Source organism: Lycium ferocissimum, chromosome 1 (genome assembly GCF_029784015.1).
Source record: "Lycium ferocissimum isolate CSIRO_LF1 chromosome 1, AGI_CSIRO_Lferr_CH_V1, whole genome shotgun sequence".
NCBI lineage: Eukaryota > Viridiplantae > Streptophyta > Magnoliopsida > Solanales > Solanaceae > Lycium > Lycium ferocissimum.
This window is the reverse complement of record NC_081342.1, coordinates 21,153,653-21,179,735: the sequence shown is the minus strand read 5'-3', so window position 1 is coordinate 21,179,735 and position 26,083 is coordinate 21,153,653. Positions and strand designations below refer to the sequence as shown.

The window sequence follows — 26,083 nt, the reverse complement described above, 5'->3', positions numbered from 1 at the left end:
ATGTAGAGAAGTTAAATTATATGAATAGAACATCCTGTTTCATTCATATGAAGAGCCCTCCAGGGGTCCACCATTTACAGCAAGGGCAAAAATTTAAGTTAGTTATAAATTAAACATTGATCTGCCTATTGTGTCCTGAGATTCACAGTATAAAACTGCAAATTTTGTGAATGAATCAACGCCAAACTCATTATGCATATTGCTCCCCAGCAGTGTCCCTTCCGTTACTGGTTTTTCCTTGCTCCATATGTATCTTCTAGACCTTTTGTCACCCTCTTTCTTATCTCAATCATATCTGAATCTGCAGTATATTAACAAATAATTCAGTGTTACTGCTTCCAACTTGTCTGATAGGGGTGTTGCCAGTAAAAAAATTCCATCAAGAAAAAAGAAGAGAAAAGATCGTAGAGGCTAAAATTTTGAGGTCACTTAATTAGGAACATCTCCTTAGAAGCTCAAAGCAACTTAATAAGTCTGTACTGCCGAAGGCTGGCTTCATAGACATCTTGTTTCGGGTCTATAGCAAAGGTGTCGACTAAAATTAAAGACCAAATGCAAATGACACAACTGCTTTTCCACTACAGATTGGTCATATCAACACTGATCAACTGCAGTTTGTTGGATGAAAACTCAATTCGTCATCACATGCTAAACGCGACTGAATTATAAACATATAGATTATGGCAACAATGGTATAAGATAAACGACCATCCCCCACCTTGCTCCACCTAACAGAATATTGCTGCCCAAGCAGCATCCCTTCCATTACTGGCTCTTCCTCGCTCCATATGTATCTTCTTGACCATTTGTCACCCTCTTTCTTCTCTCCTCAATCATATCTGAATATGCCTGCGGAGCATTCACAATCAATTCAGTGCTCCTACTTTCAACATTGTCCGATAAAGCAGCATTGTCAGTAAAATTTCGTTACAAAAATCCTAGAGGGTAAAAATTAATGGTCATTTAAACAGGCGACATCTCCTTAGAAGCTCAAAGCAACTTAGTATGTCTGTACTGCCGAAAGCTGACTTCATAGACATCTTGGTTAGGGCTACAGCAAAGGTGTCGACTGAAATTAAAGACCAAATGACACCTCTGCTTTCTCCACTTAAGCAGACAAGTAATACTTACAGTCCCGAAATGCAAAAGTAATCAATTAGAAGGATCATGGATAGTGTAAGATTGATCCACTGCAGTTTGTTCAAAGTAACTTAATTTATCATCACATGCTACACATGACTGAATTATGAACATACAGATCAAAACAACAATGGATATAAGATATGCATGCATTGCCACAAACAACCATCCCACCCTGCTCCACTTAAACAGAATATTATTGCCCAAGCACATTTCCCAACTTATTGACCCTCACCTCTAGGAAAAGATACTGAGAAAGACATCTGAAGTATGTTACGAAACAAACGTGAAGATCCATTTACTGACAAGAGGGCGTTGTTCACATGGTAAGCATCTTCCACCTCCAACCTGAAGGTTTTGGGTTCGAGTCACCAAGGGGAGCAAAAGAGGGGAGCTTCTGGGGGGAGGGGTATAAAAAAAAAGTGAAGATCCATTTACTTTCCAGCTCATAGTGGGTGCATTTAGTAATTCAGTTCTCTTTTCCTATATGGTAGCAATTCGAGATTAGGCCTTTGCAGCATATATCCAATACCAATTATATCACAAACAAATGTAAAATCCTTCAGATAGGTGTAAAGAAATGTGATAGGACCAAATACTGTATCGCATTTTAGTCCACAAGAAGAGAATAGCAATATCTTTTTTCTTCATAACAATGGTTCCAGGTCAGTTTGCACACACCTTGGCTAATCCATTGGATACCTGCTACCTTACCAGGTAACTGCCTACTGAAACTTAGGCAGACGGAAAGAAATTACCTACAGTATTTTTGTCTCTACTAGGATTTTAATCCTGGTTTTCCATGGCCTTTCCCATTTCATTGACCAGTGACCAGTAGGTCATACCCTTGGTGCAAGTTGAGAAGTAGCAATATTAGGAACTTGGGCTCACTGTATCATTAAATCACTAGTGCAACTGGGAGACATACACTACAGAGATGACACCCTACACGAGCCCTTGTTCACAGTAGTCAGAAAGAGTATAGGACACTGACTAGAGAAAAAACATCAATGAGTTAAGCAAATTTAGTTGTGTAGCATGTAGTCATAGCAACATCGAGTTAGTTAAATCTGGTATTAGATAATACAAACTAAATATGGTTTACCTTGGGGTAAGAATAAAGAAAGATGTACCACCATGCCCCAATTATAGTCATCACCACTCCAGTGGCTATAGCCGAGTGCAGAATCAGCCAGCTCAAGCTAATTATCACTGTTCCAGTGAGAGTTATTGTCCAAGGTTGACACCTACCATGAAAAAGAGACTTAAAATTTGCAGAAAGCATCGTAGCTGCAGAGAACTCGGATCGTTCATCATATTCATTGGAATTAAACACGTGAAAGTGCAGACATAGGGGAGAAAAGTAAAGGTTGAATACAAAATCTAATCCTAGTGGTACAAACAACAAAAGGTTCCACGTTGAATTGCATTGTTGTCAAAGGCTCAATTAAACCCTGAAACTAGATGTCCAAAAGGTTGAATGCTTTGTCTTGCTTATGCAGCGTGTTACCAATGGCGTGCATCTCATCGCCCATGGGATGTGTCTTTAAATAGAGAGCATTATATTTTTTGTGTACATATATATACACACAGAATGTATATATCTTCAGTATTGTGTATACATTTTATTTTTATTTTATTTACGCATCTCGGTGCTTTTTAGGCGCTTTTCACCTTTGATAACCCTGTTTTAGCGGCTGATGTAAATGATAGCAATGAATGTTAGTTTACTCATTGCCCTCCATTTGACCCGTATACATAGTGTACAGTTTGACCTATAGTCACAAAGAAGTAGGGGATGCAATGGATGCGCACTCCCACTGACTAAAAATAGTAATTGGCTTCCTTTATTGGCAAAACTTGTAGAATGTTATTATCACTGCTAACTCATGTTCAGCCGAGTAGCAAAGCAACATTGGTAGCAGAAAAAAAATTGTTTTTTTTGATAACTTTATATAAATGGGGTTCTCAACTGAGACTTCAGTTGCCCAAAAGCATACCATGTTAATTCTTATGCAAAATTAAAAACAAAATATAAGAGCTTTTTCTATAAGGTTAAAAAGAATTGATAGAGAAACTTTAGGTTTGACGTGTGCCCGTTTGGCCACGGATAATTTCCACTTTCTTCCGGAATTTTTTTTTTTGGGAAAACTGTTTGGACATAGAATTGTTACAATTTTCCGGAATTCGAAAAACTTTCAACAACCTCCAAAGAGTTGTTCTCACAATTTTCACTCCAAATCACTCGCAAAAATTCAAAAATAGTTCCAATTTGTATTCATGTCCTAACTCAGCTCCAATTCCCTGATACCATTTTCAACTTGAAAACAAATGGAGTACTACTTGTTTTCGACAATATTTATGTCCAAAAGCATACATTCCAATAAACGAAACAACAATTTTCGACAAACAAAGGCAAATGCAAATGTTTAAAAAAAAAAAAAAAAGGAATTACCAGGAGGGCTTGGTGTCCCAGACAGAATCATATTCAAGGGAAAGATAATTAAGATAGGTATCCATATCCTCAACGACGCCGTTTTCATCAAAGAACCCCGACTCTTTTGGGTCATTTGAATTGATTCCACGAAGTGGACTAGTCCTTGAACGTTTAGAAAAATTGTGAGAGGAAAATGTAATTGATGGAAGTTTAGGGGAGAACTGAAAATCGGAAAGTTGGGAACGAGCAATGCAACGGTGAAACGGCGGTGCAGGGGAAAGCAGTGGTAGTAGAATAGAGGAGGAGGACAGACTCTGAGCTGTCGTCATCCTTTTGTTTTCCTCAGCTCTATCTATCCAAAAATCATCTCTTTTTCTATTTTACCCCCGCCTTCCATTTTCTTGGAGCCTGGTTGACTTAACTGGTGTTTTTTTTGTTTTCACTCCATGTCCTGTAGATCTCGTTAACCTCGATTATATCCTGATTGGCCGCATAGGATCCTATTTAGGGAGAAACACGGTAGGATCTTTCCATACTCAGCGCCGTACGCAACCGATTTAAGCAGAAGTTAGCGATCATCATCTACTGCACCACATCATTTGGTGGTGACTTAACTATTAAAAGTATTGATAAGCATATGAGTATTCAAATTGAGTTTATAAATTACTTCCTCACGTTCAAAAAGAATGTCCATTTAGCTATCGCATGCCCCTTAAAAAAATACTAAGCTAGCATTTGGTCATAAATTTTGGATCAAATTTTAAAAATGTCTTTTAAAAAATTCGAGACTTTCACTAACAAAACTTCAATTTTTTTCAAAATAAAATCATGTCCAAACACAACTTTAAAAACTCAAATTTTCAAGTTTCAACTTCAAAATCTATAAGCAAACGGTAATTTAACTAAGCTACTCTTAATTAAATGGGTATTAAGATTTGGTCACTTAACACTTAATAAGAGAAAATCTAAAAAAATAATGTTAATTCTTTTTTTATTTGATAAGTGAACACTCTTTTTCAATCGGAGGGAATATGAGTGGGCAATTTGCACGATTGTCCTTCATACGGGCTGGTCTTTAATTTTTGTCCCTCAATTTGCTGGTCTTTAACTTTTGCCCTTCGCTTAAAAAGGTGGCGAAAAATATCTCGAGATTCTGGATTCGAAATCCAGCAGAGTCGAAAATAATAATAATTTCGCAATAAGCCTATGCCTTTTTGGGCGAAGTTACATAGAATATATGCTGGAGAAGTCAGATGTTGCCTTGTAAGGAAAACTTTTAGTTATGCCTTAAGTCGGCAGGAGATGATAGACTTCGCTTATTATAACATCTTCAAAAGTTTGGAGATTAAATGATTTTCGCTTATAAGGTAGACTTTTTGCAAAAGTCTTGTCTTGCGGTTTTTTTTTTTTTTTAACTGAGCCGGGATTCGAATTCAAAAACTTGAGATATTTTCGGTCACATTTTTAAGCGAAAGGCAAAAATTAAAGACCACCCAAAAGAAGGGAAATCCACGCAAAAAAATGAATATCAATTACAAGCTGAAATTAATAATAAATAGTTTGTGTATTTCGTACATAAAAGATTTGTTGAGACTGATATGCACTTTTTTCTTTAAGCTATTCACAATCTTTACGTGAAAAAATGATAAATGACATAAATAGAATGGAGGCGAAGTTAGAAAGAGTAGCATATTGTTTTAGAGGCAAAATGATTAAAAAATTTAATTAAATCTAAAGTGCTTATAACTTGGAAGAAATATACTAACCAAATAGGTAGTTGTCAACTTATAGTTTTTTACTTATTTGACTTGCCAATGCCCTGGTTTATAAGTACTTTCGATTTTACTATACGAGATACCCGCAAATAAGCCAAAAGTGTTTGAAAGAGTTCGGGCCAAACTTATATCTTCTCCAAACACTGGTCTGCTTATTTATTTGTCTTTTTCCCACTTTCCTTTTCTTTTTTAGTTTAGCATTGTTAAGCGATAAATATGCATTTGCTTAAGATACTTCTTAAGCATAAGAAAATATATCGACCTCTCTATAATAGCATCAGTATGTAACAGTCAAGTTTTTTCGGAACTTATTTTTTATATTATATTTTACTTTTCTATAACAACATTTTATCTATAACAACAACCAACTTTATAACAGTACGCTCTTTGTAAAATTACTTTCATATAACAGCTATCTCCTTTTTTTGATAATATAATAGTTAACCATTTTTATAAAAATAGAATATCTATGATTACCAATAATAAATGTAGATATTTTGACCAAATTTTTGATCATTTAGTACACTATTTATGACATAGAATATTATATGAATATATGTTTTTTCATCATGAAAAGATTTTTCCTTCGTTATACAAATTGTAATTAAGCTTAGAGTTTGACAATTAAAATTAAAAAATTAGATTTTATGCATTTTTTTTTGTATAACAGCGAAACATTATTTAAATGGCAATGCTGTTATAGGTGTATAACAGTCATTCTCTATAACAACCAAAAAATTTTGGACCCAACGATGTTGACAGCAGGATATACGCAAAGTGGAATGAGTTCACACTCAAATTTTGAATTTAGATTAGTCAATTATAATTGATTATTTAGGCCACTCCTTTAAATTTTGTTCCTGCTAGCACAATCGGTTAAATTTATTTCAAAGAAAGAGCCAATTAATTCTTTTTAAAGTCGAAATTTCGGCCAATGAAGTAATGTGCGACAAAATTTAAAGGATGGCGTCAAATAGGCCACACAGTGCAAATATCAATATTAATGATGCATAATTCACATAAAAAATGCTATAGTAATGGAAATTTATTGAGAATCCATCAGACAATAAACCAAATTAAAGTCGGTTCAGGTATTGTATTTGATTGAGAATCCAAAACCTACTCAAATAATGAGACATTCAAGTTGTTGCATGTAACCAACTTGACGGCTACTATTCTTCTTATTCCTACTTTGGACTTTGTCCAGGTTTTCATCTCTTGAGGGTGTTTTGACAAGTAATTAATGGATTTGGACAGGTACCTCATGCAACAGCTCAACAACAAACTCAAGAACCAGCCCCTGTCAATTGACAGATTGATCTTTGCAAATATTAATGACTATAGTCCCCAAGATTTCTTTCCAGGTATACTACTACAATTTCCATCCACCTCAATTCCAAATTCTGCTCGTTTAATTAAAACTATATTAACGACGATATATTATTCTGCTCAAGATGAGAGTTAAAAGTTTATGATAACGTGGTCTCAAGTTAATTTCCCTTCCTTTAACTTATAATAAGATACTTTAGTTTGCAAAGTTTGAAAAGTCCAATTAAGTCTTTTTTGGCACTCAAGTAGCTTATTAAAAAAGGGAACGAAAAAATATAGTATTAGGAATCTTTTCCTCGAGAAACCTTTAAATCTACTTTTATTAGAGTATTTACCTAATTAATTTTGATGAAATTTTCTTATGGTTACATTACTAGGGGAAACAAATGGTGGTGTAGTAAAGGAATGCTATATATTGACACCGAGGCGTCGAATTTACGGAATACTGACTCTTCCAGATCGTCGAACGAGGAATGGGCACTGGAAACTATTGAAATGTATAGATGACAAGATCCATGGCTCAGACGGGGTTGTTGGAATGAAGCAGAAGTTTTTGTTCTTTGAAGGTGAACAGAACCATTTGCGAAAAACTCACTGGTGTATGAATGAGTATAGAATAAGGCAGCATTGCTGTTCAATTGATTGTGACCACAAGATCGGAAGGGTAAGTGAGAAGACCTAATTGTCAATTTTTTTTTACATCATATAAATCTTAGTAGTATATAAGTTAACGCGATAACATGTTAAATTACATTAACGCGCATAAAGTTCTTTTACAGAGTAGTATTATTAGTACATAGTTAGGTCCTTTTAGATTCTTCATTAGGTTGACAAAAAACTTTTCACAGAAATTTAGAAACTATTTGTTAGAATAAGTTACCACTACACCAATTTGCTGTTATTAGACTTGGGGTGATTTTTGTTGCTTAGTTACTCTGGCTTGTTTATTGTTATTCTTTTCCTGTAACTCTTTTCAAAATTTCAGCTCGACGATTGGGTTCTCTGCAAGGTGTATGAGGAGTATGACCCTGAAGCGCTGTCTTCTCAGATGGAAAGGATGGATATTGATTAGACCATTTTATGTGTATACCAATTCTGGAGCTTCCTAGCTTTTTTCAGCTTGAATCTGTTTGTTAATTACTTTATATCTCAACATGTATATGAACTAATGTATTAAGTTATACATCCTACTCTATTGAAGTCAATGTCCTGTAAGCTAACTTTTCTAATTCAGATAGAGTGAATTATCATTGAGCACTTTCTTCAAAATTGAGTCACACACTTCATTTTTGTGAGGGATTGTTAGTTAATAAGGTGTTCAATAAACACATGTTCTATGCCAGAAACCCTTTCATAAGGCTAGTTGTTTATGGGGTTGATTTCTCAAATGGTCTCTCAACTAATTAACTCAATGAGAAACACTCACTCGGAAAGTTATCTTTCTTCTCGATTCCAATTTCCTTCAATGAGAAAAGTGACTTTCTGAGATAATAAGTTGTGTGTTTATGGGTGCATATGAGGAGCAGTTTCTATATGCCAAATTGCCAATGCAAGAGAAAAGGAAAAAGTTTGATATGATCACTTATCTGGTGTTGAACTAACAGTTGTGGTTTTCAGATGGACAATATTCATAGACCAAAATCAGTATATTCAAACTTACAAGTAATAGTTTGGCTTGCTCACTAAAGATAAAAGCAAAATGTTTCATGCAAAGAAAGAATAGGCAGAGCATATTAGACAAGAAGAAGATTTTGGCATTATGTTTCTCTAAAGAGCAAGAAAAGATCTATACAATGTTTACTCCTCTTTTTCTACATGTTTCATGCCTCAAGAACTAACAAGCTCTACATAGAACAGTATAGTACTACTAGCACTTTGTGGTGCAAATCAGAAACTTGCAAGAAAGTAGATCTACTTTTACGTACACATAGAAACAGAACATTGAGAAAGTGGTGCCGATCATTTCACAGTATCCATAATTTCTTGAACATGATTTAATACTTCATTGAATTTCTTGAACATGAATTAATACTTCATTGACCTCTGATCTATCTGAAATTCGTGTGGATCATCAGCTTGACGCTGACGAATGCGTGGAAATGGCTTTGATAGTCCATGAACTACAATCCTATTATTATAAACAAGATCCAAATTCTTGATTTTAACATAATTGATCCTCATTGGAACCAAAGGACCATTACCACCAGCAGTAGTTACAACCAGTTTCCCACCTTTCTCCATTGTCAACAACTCTGTATTAGCATCCAATTTCACCAACTCAGATGCCATTAACAACCTATTAGGCACAATATGAAACCCAAGATTTTTTACATACTCATGCCCAACTCCAACACCAAAAATAGACAAATCATCCATTGCAAAAATAGTCATTGACTTTAACTCTGCTAGATCAGGATACTTAACCCTCATAGCAAGTGCCACCAAACTATAACCACTAGTCCGTAAACGTGCCATAACATCTTTTAACATGAAGCGCGTGGCAGCAAACGCGACAGTGGGAGGTGGAAGAAAAGGGAATGACAAAGTAGTCAAACTCTCAACTCTACAAGAAATAGTAGAAAGATGAGTAATATAACCTTGTATACCATGCACAATAATAAACCCATTGTTGTATATGTCCGGTTTAGTAATCTCCACACCATTAACAAACACTGCCCTAGACGAGTTCTTGAATCTTGATGGGGTTATTGTAAGACAACGAGTTGGTGCTAAAGTTTCTATTTTGGTACCAAATGATAGAGTACGAAGGAAGTGAAATGAGTAGAGACCAAGAATAGAGTGTTCTTGAAGAAGTAAGGGAAGGGAACAAGAAGGGCAAGTGAGTAGAGAAGAATCTGTAGCGGCAAATATGGTGAGTGGGAAATTAACGGTGGAGATGGTGGTAGTAAGAGATGCGTTTGAGAGGGAATTGAATCCAAGATTTGAGAGAATGGTGGACAAATGAGATGGTGATGGGTTTGTGGTGGTGATGTGTGTGATGATCATGAAAATGGAGATGAGGAAGATGAAGGGATTAACAGTGGACGCCATTGATGATTTTTTTTTCTTGAAGTTCTTTGTTTGCTGATAAAGAGAGTGCTTTGGGGATATGTGAAGTGAAGGGAAAGACGGTTGACGAAGCGGTTATGTATTAGTATTACCCTGCAGTTCAGTTTGCTGAAGGAGAGACTTTCAGTTCAGTACTTCAGTTTGTAATCTGTTTATTGTTCGCACTCACTAAAAAGAGGAGATTACCCTGCTGCTTAGTGATTATGTTTTCAATTTTCCATTGCTATTAAACTTGCTTCCTTTCTTTGCCGAAGAAAAAAGAGTTTTAAATTTTTTGCATGGTTAATGTAAGTATGCCATCGGGTCATACAAAGGATATTCACATATAAGTTTTATTAAAATGTGGCATTTGAAATTGTGAGAATAAGATATAGGACCTGTTACACCAGATAAAGTTAAACTAATGATATAAAAATTATTTATACTTACGGTTTTAACAAAAACTTATATTTTTCTTTTCGAGAGTTGTGTTATTCTTTTCCTAATAAATTTATTTGTGAAGTGACCAGACAATCAGTTTTTGGGTTGCTATTTAGATTTCAACCACGGTTTGCAAATTATTTAAAGTTTAGCGAACCACTTATAACAACCGGCTTCTCTTCTTCTTCTTCTAGCTTCTTCTATCTACGCCTACAACCTCTAATTTTTTTGCACTACACAGAACGTTTTCTGACACAAAACTCATTGACACAACTCCATATATATATACATCTTCGTCGATGAAAGTTTTCAATGTCTCTTTATTGCAAAAAACTTAAAACTCATCTGAACTCCTCTCAGTCACAACGAATTCTTCAACTTCTTTCAAAAATAGATGATTAATCACTTGATTTTCACGTTCTGTGACCGATATTACTGCATCCCAAACCGACTTGTTGACGGTCCTTGAAGTGTACGGAGAGCTATTAAAAGCCTTCGAAGAGTTGAAGGCCGCCTTTATGTGCCAAAATAGGGGAACTTAAGGCACACTCCTATAAAGAAGTGTCATAACATAAAGTGGGCGGTCATCCGGGACAAAAATGCACTCGAGCACTTTTGTAGTTGTTATATTATTGCTTAAAGTCAAAAGACTTTACTTGGTAAGTTGGACATAAATGTTTAAAGTCCGCGCATAAATGTTTGAGGTTCATCAATATATTAAACTAGTGAATTTGGCCGCGCTTTGCGCGGTCGAGAAAAACAGATTTGAAATGATCAATAGGCCAATTATGAATTCAAATTATATATAATTAGAAAACACTTATGAACAACATATAATTAAGATGATCGAGTAGTATTAAAATTCTACAACTAAAGTAAGAACTCAGCTTTGTGTACTAAGCCTCATTATAGGCGGGTCGGGGTAAGGGGACGGACCGCGGGGTACAATCTTGTATTTCGCAAGAGGTTATTTCACCGCCGACCACCTACTCCTCTTGGTCACATGACAACAACTTTACCAAGTTAGACGAGGGCCCCATTCTAAAATTCTACAACTCCAATAATTGAAAAACCGAGCATCTTTTTTCTTTTGATAAGTGAAAAGCTTAACATAATTCTAACATATACATAAAATATTGACTTACAATTAGGAAAAGAACGGATATTAAGAAAACATATTCCAAATATAAATTCTATGAATTTCAAGCATATGATTAACGGGACGCCGAAAACTTGTTCGCAGAAATCCGTTGAAGTTATCTTTCAGCCACTTCCTGCAAAACAGAAGATCAAAGCTTTAATTAATGAAAGTTGAATAATATGTTTTGGAAGTATGACTTAAAAAAAAATTCAAAATATATAATGACCACAAGAAAGGGGTGACTATTCTCTCTTCTCTCCTCAAATTATAACCCTAATCATCTTTAAACTTAGCATACCTCGATGGCCGACGTCGATCCGATACGGCAGCCCCCTCCTGGGGTTGTACCACTTACATCACCACCACAAAATACAACAACTCCCGTTTTCAATCATTTTAACACCACTTTACCTTCATCTTCTACAAAATCTGGTACCATTCCTAGTTTGCCTACAACCACAATAAATACCAATGACACGCTACCCAATCCGATTTTACCTACACACACAAACTATGCTGCTTTCTTTAAGGCACCAGAACACACTGTTACACAAGTAGTACCACCAAAACCTGTCGTATATATCAATGGGGAGCCACATGTTTCGTGGAAATCATCAGAGGTAAAGCAATTGATACTTCAAGAAGAGTTGCAATATGCGCATTATAGGTAAATTCTCTTATGACATTATTGACATCAAGGAGTTGAGAACTGCGATCCCAGAGCAATGTTCAATTAAGGGTAAAAATACTATCGGCTTACTTGAAGATAGACATATACTGATTAGGCTATCTTTATTTGAGGACTATGTTAAAATACTATCTACTCCTGCATACTACATCAAAGTACAATCAAGATACTGTCAGATGAGGCCTTCATTTGGAATCCTTGGTTCAAGCCTGGTGAAGAAACATCCATTCCGTAGCTGGATCGGTTTCCCGTAATTACCTCCCAATTTCTTTGCTAAAGCGCAGTTTTCTCTTTAGCTTTAGCGATCCGGCAAACCATGACACCGGATATGGCAATCAACTTAACTAGGCCTAGCTGCGCAAAAGTAAAAGTGGAGATAGATTTAGTAGTTGAACATCCAAAGAGGATTCACATATCAGAAGAGGATGAAGTCACTGGGCAAGTACAATCTAAATGGATTAATATCCAATATGATTACTTACCAAAATATTGCAAACATTACAAGTTGCAAGGCCATGCTGAAATTGAATGTAGAGCTTTGCACCCTGAATTGGAGAAGCAATACAGAGAGGAACTTAGAAAGATCAATGAAGAAGAAAGAAATGCAAATCAAAAAGCAGAGGCCAATCAGAGAAATCAGTTTACCACTGGTAGAAATGGAAAAAATATCCAAGGAAGGCAAGAATGGATGCAAAAAAGAAGAAATAAGTACATCAAAGATAAAAGCGGAATTATATGGGGAAAGTTTGGACAAATAATCGGCAAAAACATAATGAAGTGAAGATTCAAAATGCTTTTGCAATCGAGAGTGATGAAAATGCTAAGATCTTGGATCGAGGTAAATGAACAACATGATGTAAAAGAAAAAGAAAGCCATGTTAATCTTTGTGCAAAGCATTAATGAAAAGCAGGTAGCACAACCAAGGGAGGCAGCAAGTAGTAATGTGAATAAGGAGAAACAAACAGAGGAAACTACAGCAAAGAGCCAAAATATAATCAATGAGAAGGGGAGCAGCAAACCATCAGTGGAAAACATAACCATCAAGTTTAAAAAGAACAATCTTGCAGGGTTTCAAGAACGTCACCATCCGATCCCAATAAAAGAAAGGGAGAACGCCCAGTAGGGACGACAAGTGAGAACGGTTCGCAAAAGCAATAGTCCAAGCACACAAGTTGAGGGCAGTGTTTCAAGTAATATTACAAAAACAACAAAGCAGCTAATTCTGAACACATCATCAGATCCACCAGGTGAAGATAAAGTGACTATAGGAGAAAATTTTCAAGGACCTGACACTCTAGAAGATTTTGATGGAGCAGTAAGGCAACAACAAGAAATCATAGCAAATGAAGATAACTCAACAAATAATGGGGTGAAGTATTAGTTTACCAATTTCGAAGAAGCATTCAACGGAGAACCACGACATCAAGGCTATTAGCAAAGACAAGGACGGTAACTTTAGTTGGGGAATCCAAAGCCAACACCAATCTGAAGAGTGGAGCTAAAGACCTGGATGTGCATTCAATTGATCAAAACATAAAAGCAGTTAGTAGAGCTGGTGATCTCTCTCCTAAGATGATTGAAAAAGGTGGGGTAAAGCAAAAAGCGATCGGAGACACAAGTGCACCACCTAGTAGTGGTGTTCATACTAGAAGACAGGTTAGCAGGATCAGTAATCCATGATGAACGCAATCATATGGAATATCAGATCAGTTAATACAATGGAGTCTTTTACAAGAATAATCAAAATGCATCAGAAGTATCAGTTTGGTTTCATAGGATTAATGGAACCTTTTCAACCATCTGACAAACTGGAGGAATACAGGAGGAGAATTGGATTGCAGCATGCTTTAGTAAACAATTCAGGGAAAATTTGGGCTTTTGTGGATGAAATGTTTGATTGTCAAGTGTTAGTGGATCACCCACAACTTGGCAATTAAACTATCCTTCGGAAGGAAATCGGGATGAAATGGTGATTTCGTTAGTATATGCAAAATGTTCACGAGTTTGAAAGAATGGAACTTTGGACTCTTTAGAAGATGTAGTGTAAACATGGATGTGCCGTGGTTGATAGGGGAGATTTTAATACTATCGGCGATGAGGAGGAAAATTTGGTGGATTACTGTCACCATCAATGAAATTCAAGATTTTAGAGTTTGTATTCGAATTGTGGAGTTCTGATTTGGGTTTTAATGGTAGTAAATACACTTGGTGGAATGGTCAAAGTGGAGAAGTTGTATTTTCAAAATTTGGATAGATGCTTGGGTAATCGGGTTTTCGGACTAAATTCAATGGTATAAAAATTACTCATCGATCGGGAATGGGTCGATCATGCTCCATTATTAATTTCATATTTGGTGAAGTTACCCTATCAAAAAGCCTTTTAAATTCCTAAATTTTTGGGTTAAGCATGAGAGTTTTATGGAGACGGTTAAGAAGCATTAGTCGGTGACTTCATGGCAAATCCTTTCATACTTTTTCATCATAAATTGAAAAGGTGAAGGTCTTTGGTTCGGTGGAGTAAAAGCACTTTTGGCAATATTTTCAAGAAATAGAAGCCTTGGAGGAAGTGATTAAGGTTCATGAAAAATCTATTTGAAACACAACCTTCACCGCCCGAATAGGGAAAGGTTACGAGAAGGTGCGGGCCGATCTGAATAGATACTTACATTTGGAAGAGGAATTTTGGAAGCGAGAAAGCGGGAATGCAATGGTTTAAGGACGGGGATAGAAATACTAGGTTTTCATGCCTATGTGCAGGGGAGAAGAAAGAGGCTGAAACTAAACAGAATTCGGGGCTGATGGGAACTGGATAGAAGATTCAGTTGGAGTTGCTAATGAAGCCATTAGATTCTATGTGGATCAATTCACTAAAGAAGATGACCCCGATTTTGATATACTAACACACCTGCCAAGACTGATTTCTGAGGAAGATAACATGTGGATTGAAGCAATGCCAACTAGTGAGGAAGTTAAAGAAGTGGTGTTTAAACTAAATGGAGAGAGTGCGGGGGACGATGGTTTTCTTGGACTTTTTTATCAAACATCTTGGGAAATTATTGGTGATGATGTGACTAATATGCTAAAATCTTTCTTTTGTGGGGATGACTTGCCTAAATTTGTTACTCGCAAATTTGGTCTTATTACCAAAGAAGGATGTCATAAATACCTTCTCGATATGAGACCTATTAGTTTGAGCAATTTTGTGAATAAAATTTTTCAAGATTGATTCGTGAGAGATTGGTGGATAAGCTAGAGGATATAATTTCTTTGAATCGAAATTTGGTTTTGTCAAGGCGGGAGTATTGTGGAAAATGTTCTCTTAACACGAGATTATTTCGGACATCGGATTGAGATCTAAGGAGGCAAATGTGGTAATGAAGGTGGATATGGCTAAGGCATATGATAGGGTTTCTTGGTTGTTTTAACAAAAGTCCTCGGAAAGTTGGGTTTTAGAGTTATTAGTGGATATGGTCTTTAGGATCATAAGCAATAACTGGTATTCTATTTTGGTCAATGGTCAACAACATGGTTTCTTCCGATCTTCCAGGGGAGTAAAACAAGGGGACCCTCTATCCCCTACTCTTTTTATCTAACAATGAGAGGTTCTTTCTAGGAACCTAAATGTTTTGCATCGAAACCTCGCTTTAAAGGTTTTGGAATGCCAAGTGGAGTCCTAAGGTGAATCATCTTGCATATGCTGATGATATGATCATTTTTACATCAGCAGATGTCATTTCTCTACAACTGATAATGGAGATTTTGAAGAAATATGAAAAAACTTCTGGTCAGAAGATAAATATGGAGAAAAGCTCAGTTTATATGCATAAAAATGTTCTTGGGGACATTAGCATTACTGTGGAGATAGTAACTGGTATCAATAGGAAAGAATTTCCTTTTGTATATACGGGATGTCCTATATATCATTGCGAGAAGAAAGAAGGAATTCTTCAATGCTTTGCTCATCAAGATTATGAACGGTGATTTGCGGGGATGGAAGGGTAAGATGTTGTCCTTTGGTGGAAGGGCAATTCTTATAAAGCATGTTCTTCAGAGTATGCCAGTACATTTGCTTTCAACAGTTAATCCACCAAGTGGGGTGATTAATCAAATGCATAAGATGTTTGCACAATTTTTCTGGAGTAATACTATTGGTGGTAGAAGCAGACATTGGGTTTCATGGAATCAATTGTGTATACCTACGTTCGGAAAGAATGGGATTTAGATCGCTTCATGATGTGTCACTTGCCTTATTACGCAAATTATGGTGGAATTTAAGAACTAAACCTTCTCTTTGGAGTGCTTTCATAACTAATAAGTACGAGAAAAGAAAATGCGTGATTGTGCAATGGAAGTATGGAACCCAAACTTGGAAAAAGATGTTGGAGGTCAGGGAATTGATAGAGCATCAGATTTGGTGGCAGGTTCAGATGGGGGACTCTCAGTTTTGGTTTGATAATTGGACAGGTTTAGGGGCTCTTTATTATGTGATCTCTGAAGACAGATATGATGATAGAATTCAGAATGTCCATGAAGTTGTAACTCAGGGTAACTGGAATATTGCAAAGAAATTTGAATGAAGTTTTGTGATGAGGTGGTAGAGCATATAACAACCAAAATCAGACCACCTAGGGAGCCAAGGAGGCCCGATAAACCATGGTGGTTGTTGGATTCAAAGGGGGGTTTTTCTGTAAAATCAGCCTGGGAGTTTATCAGATTAAGGGGACAAGAATTGGACAGATATAAATGCATGTGGGTGAGAAGTTTACCTTTCAAAATATCCTTCTTTTTGTGGAGATCTTTGGAAGTACAAATTACCTTTGGATGATGTTTTGAAGAAAATGAATTTTAATATGGTATCTAGATCTTTGGTGTTGTTCAAACCTAAGGAAGAAACAATACATCATCTTTTTTCTCTCATCGATCTTGCTAAAGGGACATGGTCATATTTTTGTCTCAGGGTTGGCATTAATATGGAAGGTTTACATCTGCAACAGTTAATACTGAAGTGGTGGCAAGCACCGGTAACTGATAGGCTGAAGCAGATATATCAAGCAGTTCCATCAATTATTCTATGGGAATTATGGAAGAGAAGGAATGGAATCAAACATGGGCAAAGAAGTATTGCATGCAAAGTCATATATCAGGTGTATTCAACTATTCAAAGGCTAGTTCAAATTAGAAATCCCTCATTTAGGGATTTACCTAACAAATGGAGTGACCTGATTCAAACGATGGAATCTGGAAGAGCAAAGCTAAAAGTTACTAAAGTGATGTGGCAATTACCACCACTAGGGTGGTGTGTTTGTAACACTGATGGGGCATCAAGGGGTAACCCTGGAAGAAGTGCATATGGGTTCGTGTAAGGGATTACCGAAGGAAACCTAATACGTACACAAGGCGAGGACATTGGTTTTGCTACTAATACGGTCGAGATTGTTGCAATTCAAGAGGCTTTGAAATATACCAAAAGCAAAGATTTTCGAATATAATCATTCAAGCGATTCGAAATGGTGCAGAAAATCTTGGCTAATGGTTGGAAACCACCATGGAACATTCTTGGGTGGGTGGAAGAGATTACGAAGCGAGTAGGGATATGAATGTCTTGTTTACTCACACGTTGAGGGAGGCAAACAAATTGGCTGATGCACTAGCAAATTATGCTTTAGATCATGGGTCTTTTCAATCTCAGAATTTTCAGGATTTAAGAACACATATGAGAAGAATTTTGAATAGTGACAAAAGTCAGGTACCATACTTGAGAATCAGGAGGTGCTAAAGATGAGAGGGTCACAGGAGGAGCAGATCAGAGGAGCATATCAGAGGAGTTTTATTCTAACTGTTTGTCCCCTTTTTTGCAGGTACCTTTTTTAAGTATCAGGAAACAAAAGCAAAAGCAACAAAAGTGCAGTAAAAAAAAAAAAAGGGCAGCAGTCGAATTTGCAACCGGCAAAGAACTAAGGGAAGCAACACAGAGAGCATATACGTACTTTCTTAAGGTTAACTTTGATCAAGTAAGGTGGGTTGAAAGTCTATTTGTGGTATTAGCATCGTACGGTGCTCATTCAAATAGGCAGAGATCAACTTTATTTGTTTTAAAGTTAACAGAGAGTGTAACGTATACATACAGCCAAACCACCATTAGAAATGAACAAGTCATAACATCAAGGCAATGGAGAAGTTACAGGAACAACAAATAAGATTTGGGAGGTGTATTTTACCTTTCAAGAACACATCTTCAACCCAACATCGACACATGAATTTGATGCGAAACCAAGCTCAACAAACACCAATTCAGGTCATACAGATTTCAAAGAGAAGGATTTCAGTTGAATATACAACGAAAGGAATAAAAACCAAAGATGAAAGCAGAGCCACTCACCGAGAATTTGAGAGGAAAGTTTCTTCGTCTTCAACACAGATCACACACTTGAACTCAAAAATTGCTCAAAAATTGCACAAGCTCAACATCGAGGTGGTAGATCAGCTAATTGAAGCTGAGTTTACCTGGAAGTGTTTCAACAAGAAGATGATTCCACAACTGGAGGTGCGAATCAGAAAGGAATTCATCACCTTCGCACCACCGGCGTCGAGGAACAGCAGCGACACAGGCGGAGAAAGAAAGAGATGAAGCCCCGACTTTTTAGGGTTTCATTTAGGAAAGTCACATTTCATATTTGTTTTTTCTGTTGCTTTGTTTTCTTTATTTCCCTTTTTGGGCCGACCCGGTTTTGGATTGGGCTTTTGAACTTTATTTTTTCTGAAATTAATAAAAAGCCCATATGGGCATAATTGATTTAAAAAAAAAAAAAAAAGACCACAAGAAAGGAGGATTGTGAAGGATAGATTTCTGAAACATTCAGCTACTTGAGGAAATTTGATTCACCTTTTGCATGGTTGCATATTTTTATTTGTGGTGTATTTATAAGTGTAGTGACTACTGAAGACTATTCGGATTCTATTCCTCCATAACTAAGGAATTTGAAAGGTTAAAAAACAGTACCTGTAATTCTTGGAAATTTTTCTTTCATTAATGTGGGTTGAATGAGAGAGTTAATTGAGCTTTATTACAAAGTTTTACGTGGTTCGACTGTTGCAACAAAAAATTTATTTGACTATTTACTTTATGATTATCCAATTAATTAGTAGATTTTGGTAAGAAGTTAAAGAATAAAATGGCAAAAAAAGGAGAAAAAAGATAAATAGGAATGGTGGCCATAGAGAGGTGCCACATCACTTTATCTATGCCTAGCTTTATATTATATATAGATTTTAGACATACATATATGAAGTTATGATTTCAAATGCATATTTTTTTTTAATTTCAATTATTTATATTTGAAATTGAGTGAAAAATAGTTAAAATATACCCCTTCGTTTCAATTTATGTGAATTTTTTCGGAGTACGAGAGTCACATTATAACTTTGACCTTAAATTTTGGCATAGACTTATCAAGTTTGTAAAAATAAAATTTATATATTTAGAAACTACATTAGAAGTACTATAAGTCATGATAATTTATAATTTAAATAAATTAGGAAAACTGTAAGGAAAACGTGATCAAAGAACTACCTTGTAGACTCTCCAAAGGGCTCACATAAATTGAAACAGAGGGAGTAAGATTTATGAACTTAGGCCATAATGTAAATAGGATTCCCAAAAATTGGCCATCCGTGCACTTGCTGTGATGTGATCCATTGAAGGAGATGAAATCATTTTTTTGCGCCGATTATCCTTTTTTTGGGGTGGTCTTTAATTTCCCCCCCTGAATTGGCTGGTCATTAATTTTTGTCCTTCGCTTAAAAAGGTAGCTGAAAATATCCCGAGGTTCTAGGATCGAACCCCCGCTCAGTAAAAAAAAAAAAATCGCAATGCAAGACTTTTGCAAAAAGTCTCTGCGGTTTAGGTTTTATGTAACTTCGCCCGAATAGGCATAGAAACTTATGCCTTGCGAAATTATTATTATTTTCAACTCTATTGAGTGTCGAACTCAGAACCTCTGGATATTTTCGGTCACCTTTTTAAGCAAAGGGAAAAAATTAATGACCAGCGAATTGAGGGACAAAAATTGAAGACCAGTCCTTATGAAGGGGAATCGTGCAAACTGACCAGATGAAATCGCACGAATTGGCCTTCAAATGGGTTGGTCTTTAATTTTTACCCTTCCATAAGTTGATCTGAATTTTTTCCCTTTAAGAATTAAAATTATGCCTAGTGAGGCATAACTTATAAGATATTATGCCCCACAAATATGAACTTATGTCCAGCAAAAGAATTATATTTGTTACGAGGGACAAAATTAAAGACCAACACAAAAGAGGGATAGAAGTGCAAATGACCCATGGAAGATTGTATAGTTCGGAAATAAGGTCCAGGCGGACGTCTAAGCCCACGGCCCAAAATAAACACAAAGAATTAGAGAAAGCCTTTTTAAAAACCCTAAAGTCTATCGAGCAAGATTTACACACAGCTCAAAACGGAGGCGCAGCACAGAGAGTGAAAGTGAGAGAGAGAGTCGCCGGAGTAGCAATCAACAAAAGTATTATTTTCACCACTGTATAATTATTCTCTACTTATGTTAGTGAATGTGTGTATGGTAAATTGTATTGAAAGTTTATTTCGTTGCTTACAGGGACAAAATATGGCGGACAAGGCAGTGACTATTAGAACTAGGAAGTTCATGACCAATAGGCTTCTTGCAAGGAAACAATTCGTAAGTACTTTAAATTGTTGACCCTTTTTATCATTTAAATCTAATGCTTACTCTGTTTGTTATCCCTTTTTGATTTTTTCAGGTTATTGATGTGTTGCATCCTGGAAGAGCCAATGTTTCCAAGGTTAGAACAATTCTTGGTCTTCTTTTTTCATAAATCACCTTATTTGCTTGTTTGTGTTTATGCTTTGGAGATATTCACTTCTAGAGTTAGTTATAGGAGGGATAGTGCTAATAACTATTTAGCTAACATGATGGGCTTTGCTTATGTTTTTTTTTTGGACTGGAATAAGCCAAATGAATATAGGTATTTATATAGCTGACCTCAATTAGTTTGGGATTGAGTAAAAGTTGATTGATTGACAGTAAGACCTACTTGACGACAATCTCTCGTAGAGCTTATTTATGATTTTGTGCTGAACCCTAGTGGTCTTTGCGGAAATTAAAACAAAAGTTTTTATCTTGTAATTCCCAGAGCATGATAACTTGTAGCTTCCCAGTTATGCTCAGTTTGTAAACCCATCAGTGGTTAGTTTATCCTAGGAGTGTCTAACGCGCGGGTATATGTGTGTGTCGCAAACAGGTTAAACAAAAAACAAATAGAATGTCCAACCTGCTGTTATATAACACGGATTTAAAATGGGTTAACTGACATGGGTTCAGGCGAGAACGTAAGCTAAAAGTCAAAATAAGTTTTAGACTCCCATAAAGCAAGAACTCATGAAAAATTACAAGCAGATACTTGGGTATTGTAATATGAATATCCATATTATCCTTCTAAATACTCCGTTTTTAAATGGGCTGTTATCCAACCCATATTTAATGGGTCGGATTGGATAGTTTACTATTTATAGGTTCTTGTGATTCTGTAGCTTTTCATAGCTCACCTGTTTAAATTGATATTGCAGGCTGAGTTGAAAGAAAAATTGGCAAGGATGTATGAAGTGAGAGATCCAAATGCCATCTTTGTATTCAAGTTCAGAACCCACTTTGGAGGAGGCAAATCTACTGGGTTTGGTTTGATCTACGACTCTGTTGAGAATGCAAAGAAGTACGAGCCAAAGTACAGACTGATCAGGGTAAGACATCCTATTATTTCTACGTTTGTGCAAGTTTATGTGCTTTAGGATATGTAATTGATGGTATGGATTGATGAATACCAGATGGTTATCTATTGTTAGAGTTGTTTCTTTAATTCTAGGATCGTTAGTTCATTGTGTGATTTGAAACCAACCAGCAAGACCTAACTAATATACTGTCCGCCTAAAGCATCGGTTTCTATTTTGTTTCTTAATTGTGCTTTTAGCTGGGTTTTTTTTTTTTTTTTTTTTTTTTTTTTTTTTGGGGGGGGGGTGTTGACTAGGAGCTCTAGATTAGAAGATTATCTTATATGTAATGCTTCAAAAGACCCAAAGCAAACCTGATTTATTTGCCATAGAGTTTAAGATGGCGTCCAATTACGACTTTTCTATAATCTACTCTAGGGGATTACGTTGTGTCTGCTTGTTCACACAGAGCTAGGGGATATGTAATGCTTCAAAAGACCCAAAGCAAACCTGATTTATTTGCCATAGAGTTTAAGATGTCGTCCAATTACAACTTTTCTATAATCTACTCTAGGGGATTACGTTGTGTCTGCTTGTTCACACAGAGCTAGGGATAACTAGAGAAGTTGGGAGAACAGAGTAGTTAGTGTTCATTACATGCATGTCCATTCAAGTATTTGTATTTTTCTCAGATAAATCTCCTCTCCTATTCGTATCCATCTTAATCTGTGCTATTTCTATTCTAATGGATACTGTTGTAGAATTGCTGTTGAAAATGGTCATGTGCAGTTTCTGCCTCTTTAGAAGTTCGTTGTTTAGGAGCTCTAGATTAGAAGATTATCTTATATGTAATGCTTCAAAAGACCCAAAGCAAACCTGATTTATTTGCCATAGAGTTTAAGATGGCGTCCAATTACGACTTTTCTATAAGCAACAATCTCAGTTTCTGCCTTTTTAGAAGTTCGTTGTTTATCTTGAGATGTCTATCATTGTAGCTCATATGCTGCCGAAACCAATTGCAACCTGCAAGATTGCATTTGCTTGAGCAATGTTGTATAAAAGCTATTAGACCATAATCAATCATGTGTCTTTGGAAGTACTTTAAATGTCTTTCCTCTTGCCCTATCCTTTTATTCAGTATCTTTTGTCCAGTATGCATTTGAGATTGTTGCTTTATTGGATATGTATCTTGAGCTAGTTTTATCCCAAAAACAAGAAAAAAGTGTTTGACATTGAGCTATTTTCTGCATTATAACCCAATATGTATTCTGAGTACCTGTCTTACAGATAAGAGAAATTCTTTCACCCTTTAGTATTCTCCGAGAAACTATTCCTCGGGCAAGGTAGCCTAGAAGTTCTCAATGGAGGGTTTGTGTTAATAATGGAGTTGGTTAACATACCCATCTTAAACTCTCGCCTTATGATAAAGATATCCTTTACATCAAAATATCAGTTTAAGTAATAGGAAAATTGAGGACCACTATGTTGAGTACAACTATACTTTGAACTTAATGATTGCATCAGTCTGGTATGGTTGCTAATTAATTTTACCATTTAACAACTTTTGCAGAATGGATTGGACACTAAGGTGGAGAAGTCCAGGAAGCAAATGAAGGAGAGGAAGAACAGAGCCAAGAAAGTTCGGGGTGTTAAGAAGGTAAAGATTGTTATCTCCATATCTGTCTTTTGTTCTTATGAACAAGAGAAAATAGCTTTTTTGTTGGTTTTTTTGGTTCATAGTGTCATTCTTCTCATGCTAATGATATTGTTCCATGAAACTTGCAGACAAAGGCTGGAGATGCCAAGAAGAAGTAATCTGTTAGTAATTGTAGACGAAGCGGGAGAAATGTTTTGCCTAGATATGCCGTATCATTTATGCTTTTATGGGAACTTTTTGTAGACTCTTTTCAATTTTGTTCGGGTTACTTCAATATATTTTGCATGTTCAAGTACGACTAGTTCATCATCAAAATTGAGTGGATTGTTAGAATATTTTTCTCGCTGCCGTTTCAAAAAAATATTTTTCTCTCTGCCGTTGTTACCAAATTATTCTCTTTTTTGTCAAATTGACTGTTCGTAGTATAAAGAAAATGCTTACATATTTATTTGTTCATTTTGGACTTTTCACGCTGTTTAAGAAAATAATAAATGAAGCGCATAATTTATCAATTTACCTATATTAATTGGGGCATATTTTTATTGGATTTGAAAAAAGGATTTGAAGTGGGTATTTGATACTATGGATAAAATTGGAAGAAAAAAGTTGTCTTATCTTGATATGCGAAAAATGATAAGTAAAAATGAAAATTTATTATTGAAATGGTGGACAAGTAAAAGTGAATAGAGGAGTACATTTGCGGGAAGAATCAAAGTGGATTATCTCCCATTTTATAATTGTTCGAATTTTGTGATTATCATCAATCACATTTTCTCACTTTGTGAGGAAAAGTCAGACAGAGAAAAACACACATCCTGATGTAATGTAGGCGTGTTCAAAACAAATGTTAGAAGAAAAACATCTGAAAGTTCGAGAACCTATATGGTTTTGAGGAAATGTATTATAGGATTGTACATAAGTCCAGAGAAAGGTTTTGTTTTAATTTTTTGATTTTTTTTAATGCATAAAAGCCCTTCTTAGTTTGTCTTCAAAATTTACTTTACCAATTTAATTTTACGGTTATTTTTTTACCCTTTATTTTGTTTCAAGTGAATTTAAAACCTACTTATAAGCCCAAAACCACACTTAATGGTAGGAGGTGTTCTACATGCACCTCTACGTGTTAAAGTATCATTTATATATCTTCTAAAATTCTTTTTTCCTTTTTCACCCACCCTAGCCATCTCTTCTCCACAACATGATAACTTGATGAAGTAGAATATTCATTGCAATTGCCGGTTGACAGATCGGACAACGAAAATGCTGCTGGCAGAGCTCCATTCGCGAACGTTTCACCCCTATATATCAACTTCTACCAACGCTCCTTCTCTTTTCAGCTCCTTCGATGGCGATAATAGTCCCGAATGGAACCCTAACACGGAGAATTGATAGGTTTTGGTGAAGGAAAGAGAAATGTGAAGGGATCAAGGTGGTAGTTTATCGAAGTCGGAGATCGTTGGATCAGAAATGAATTATGGATAAGCACTTGAAAAAAGCTGCACCTTCCACACCTGGAGTCTTGAAGGATAAGGCGATTCGTCTACCTCGCAGCTGCCGAAAAATTACATCTTCATCTCGATCATCGCGACACGAAGACCAAGTGCCCATATGGTTAGGCGCAAATGTTAATTAATTATTTGATATTTGAATGCATTTAATTTTGGTCAATTTTTTAATCTTTTTTTCTCTTTTCCCTGCAAGTTTGGGAGAGTGAAAACACCTCCCTTGTCATATTATTTTTTGAGAAAGTATTAAATTCACTTGAAAGTTATTTAAGGAGATAAAAAATTACCCATAAATTAAATTGCTAAAGTGAATTTTGGGGACAAGCAAAGGAGAGATTTTATGCATTTTCCCTCTTTTTTGTGACAAAATATGTAAGAAAACTAACATATGAATATAGGATATTTTATTTGAAAAAGAACTTACATGTGATATATATATATATAAGATAACGTTATCTGAAAACTGTGAAATTTTCTTGCTTGGTTTATTTTATGTACTTTAGTTTGAGTAATACTCCTGTTTATAGTTTTAGAAAAGTAAAAAAAAAAAATTGTTGAATTTTATGATCCTAAATTAAAGATGCATGTATATGCACTAAAATGTTCCTAAATCTTGTTATCTTAAATATGCGATGTGGATTATTAGATGTAAAAATTTACTACATATAAAAAGATAAAGCAGATTTTAAAAAATGAAAAAACTTAAAATTTGAAAGAGAGAGAGGCAACAATTATAGAAAGATTATTTTGTCAAATGGTCGATTAGTACGAGGTAGCAACCGCGGGTTTGCCCCTGGTTTTGCGCTTGTTGCTTCAATTTAAATACTAGTAAAATTTTACACTTGTTATGTCAACTCGAGTTAGTGACCTTTACTCCATAAAATAAGAAATTTATACTCCACAAAAGTTGCACATGATCAGTTAATTTTTTTTCTTTTATAAATTATAATAATATAGACCCCCTTTACATATTCAATAATAATAACAATAACAATGCCCAAGTTTTGTTTTGCTATTATTTTTAATATACAAACAATTATTGGACACATTCAAAAAAATTCCCTCTTCTTTTAGCATAACTGTGAATATTAGATTATGACAGCTCATAAAAACTAATGAAGAATATAACATACAACAAATTAAGATTAATTCAATAGTAGTTCA

General features: G+C 35.6%; 3 protein-coding genes across 3 annotated transcripts; 2 read left to right on the top strand and 1 right to left on the bottom strand.

The window, feature by feature from the left end:
* Window position 1: 1 nt before the first annotated feature.
* Window positions 2-3,980, bottom strand: LOC132052029 (uncharacterized). The gene is made up of 4 exons (XM_059443373.1): window positions 3,596-3,980; window positions 2,246-2,387; window positions 709-849; window positions 2-295 (listed from the first exon to the last, which is right to left on the bottom strand). The coding sequence occupies exons 1-3, from the start codon at window positions 3,904-3,906 to the stop codon at window positions 766-768; spliced, it is 537 nt and encodes a 178-aa protein (XP_059299356.1). The 5' UTR covers window positions 3,907-3,980; the 3' UTR covers window positions 2-295; window positions 709-765.
* Window positions 3,981-6,407: 2,427 nt separating this feature from the next.
* Window positions 6,408-7,880, top strand: LOC132029319 (NAC domain-containing protein 72-like). Its single transcript, XM_059418624.1, has 3 exons — window positions 6,408-6,716; window positions 7,059-7,345; window positions 7,667-7,880. The coding sequence occupies exons 1-3, from the start codon at window positions 6,596-6,598 to the stop codon at window positions 7,751-7,753; spliced, it is 495 nt and encodes a 164-aa protein (XP_059274607.1). The 5' UTR covers window positions 6,408-6,595; the 3' UTR covers window positions 7,754-7,880.
* Window positions 7,881-20,420: 12,540 nt separating this feature from the next.
* LOC132052004 (small ribosomal subunit protein eS24z-like) lies at window positions 20,421-23,749 on the top strand. The gene is made up of 6 exons (XM_059443328.1): window positions 20,421-20,537; window positions 20,631-20,711; window positions 20,794-20,835; window positions 21,620-21,790; window positions 23,328-23,414; window positions 23,543-23,749. Exons 2-6 carry the CDS (start codon window positions 20,640-20,642, stop codon window positions 23,570-23,572), a joined length of 402 nt encoding a protein of 133 aa, XP_059299311.1. The 5' UTR covers window positions 20,421-20,537; window positions 20,631-20,639; the 3' UTR covers window positions 23,573-23,749.
* Window positions 23,750-26,083: the final 2,334 nt, after the last annotated feature.

What these genes read in the sequence shown, in the direction of transcription:
- LOC132052004 (XM_059443328.1), top strand. Translation starts at nt 20,640, where the DNA reads ATGGCGGACAAGGCAGTGACTATTAGAACTAGGAAGTTCATGACCAAT. An exon ending in TTCTTGCAAGGAAACAATTC is followed by an intron (nt 20,712 to 20,793) that starts GTAAGTACTTTA and finishes TGATTTTTTCAG; the next exon opens with GTTATTGATGTGTTGCATCC. An exon ending in AAGTTCGGGGTGTTAAGAAG is followed by an intron (nt 23,415 to 23,542) that starts GTAAAGATTGTT and finishes TGAAACTTGCAG; the next exon opens with ACAAAGGCTGGAGATGCCAA.
- LOC132052029 (XM_059443373.1), bottom strand. Translation starts at nt 3,906, where the DNA reads ATGACGACAGCTCAGAGTCTGTCCTCCTCCTCTATTCTACTACCACTG. An exon ending in TGGGACACCAAGCCCTCCTG is followed by an intron (nt 2,388 to 3,595) that starts GTAATTCCTTTT and finishes TTTTCATGGTAG; the next exon opens with GTGTCAACCTTGGACAATAA. An exon ending in TTCTTTATTCTTACCCCAAG is followed by an intron (nt 850 to 2,245) that starts GTAAACCATATT and finishes AATGCTCCGCAG; the next exon opens with GCATATTCAGATATGATTGA.
- LOC132029319 (XM_059418624.1), top strand. Translation starts at nt 6,596, where the DNA reads ATGGATTTGGACAGGTACCTCATGCAACAGCTCAACAACAAACTCAAG. An exon ending in TCCCCAAGATTTCTTTCCAG is followed by an intron (nt 6,717 to 7,058) that starts GTATACTACTAC and finishes TTACATTACTAG; the next exon opens with GGGAAACAAATGGTGGTGTA. An exon ending in GTGACCACAAGATCGGAAGG is followed by an intron (nt 7,346 to 7,666) that starts GTAAGTGAGAAG and finishes TCAAAATTTCAG; the next exon opens with CTCGACGATTGGGTTCTCTG.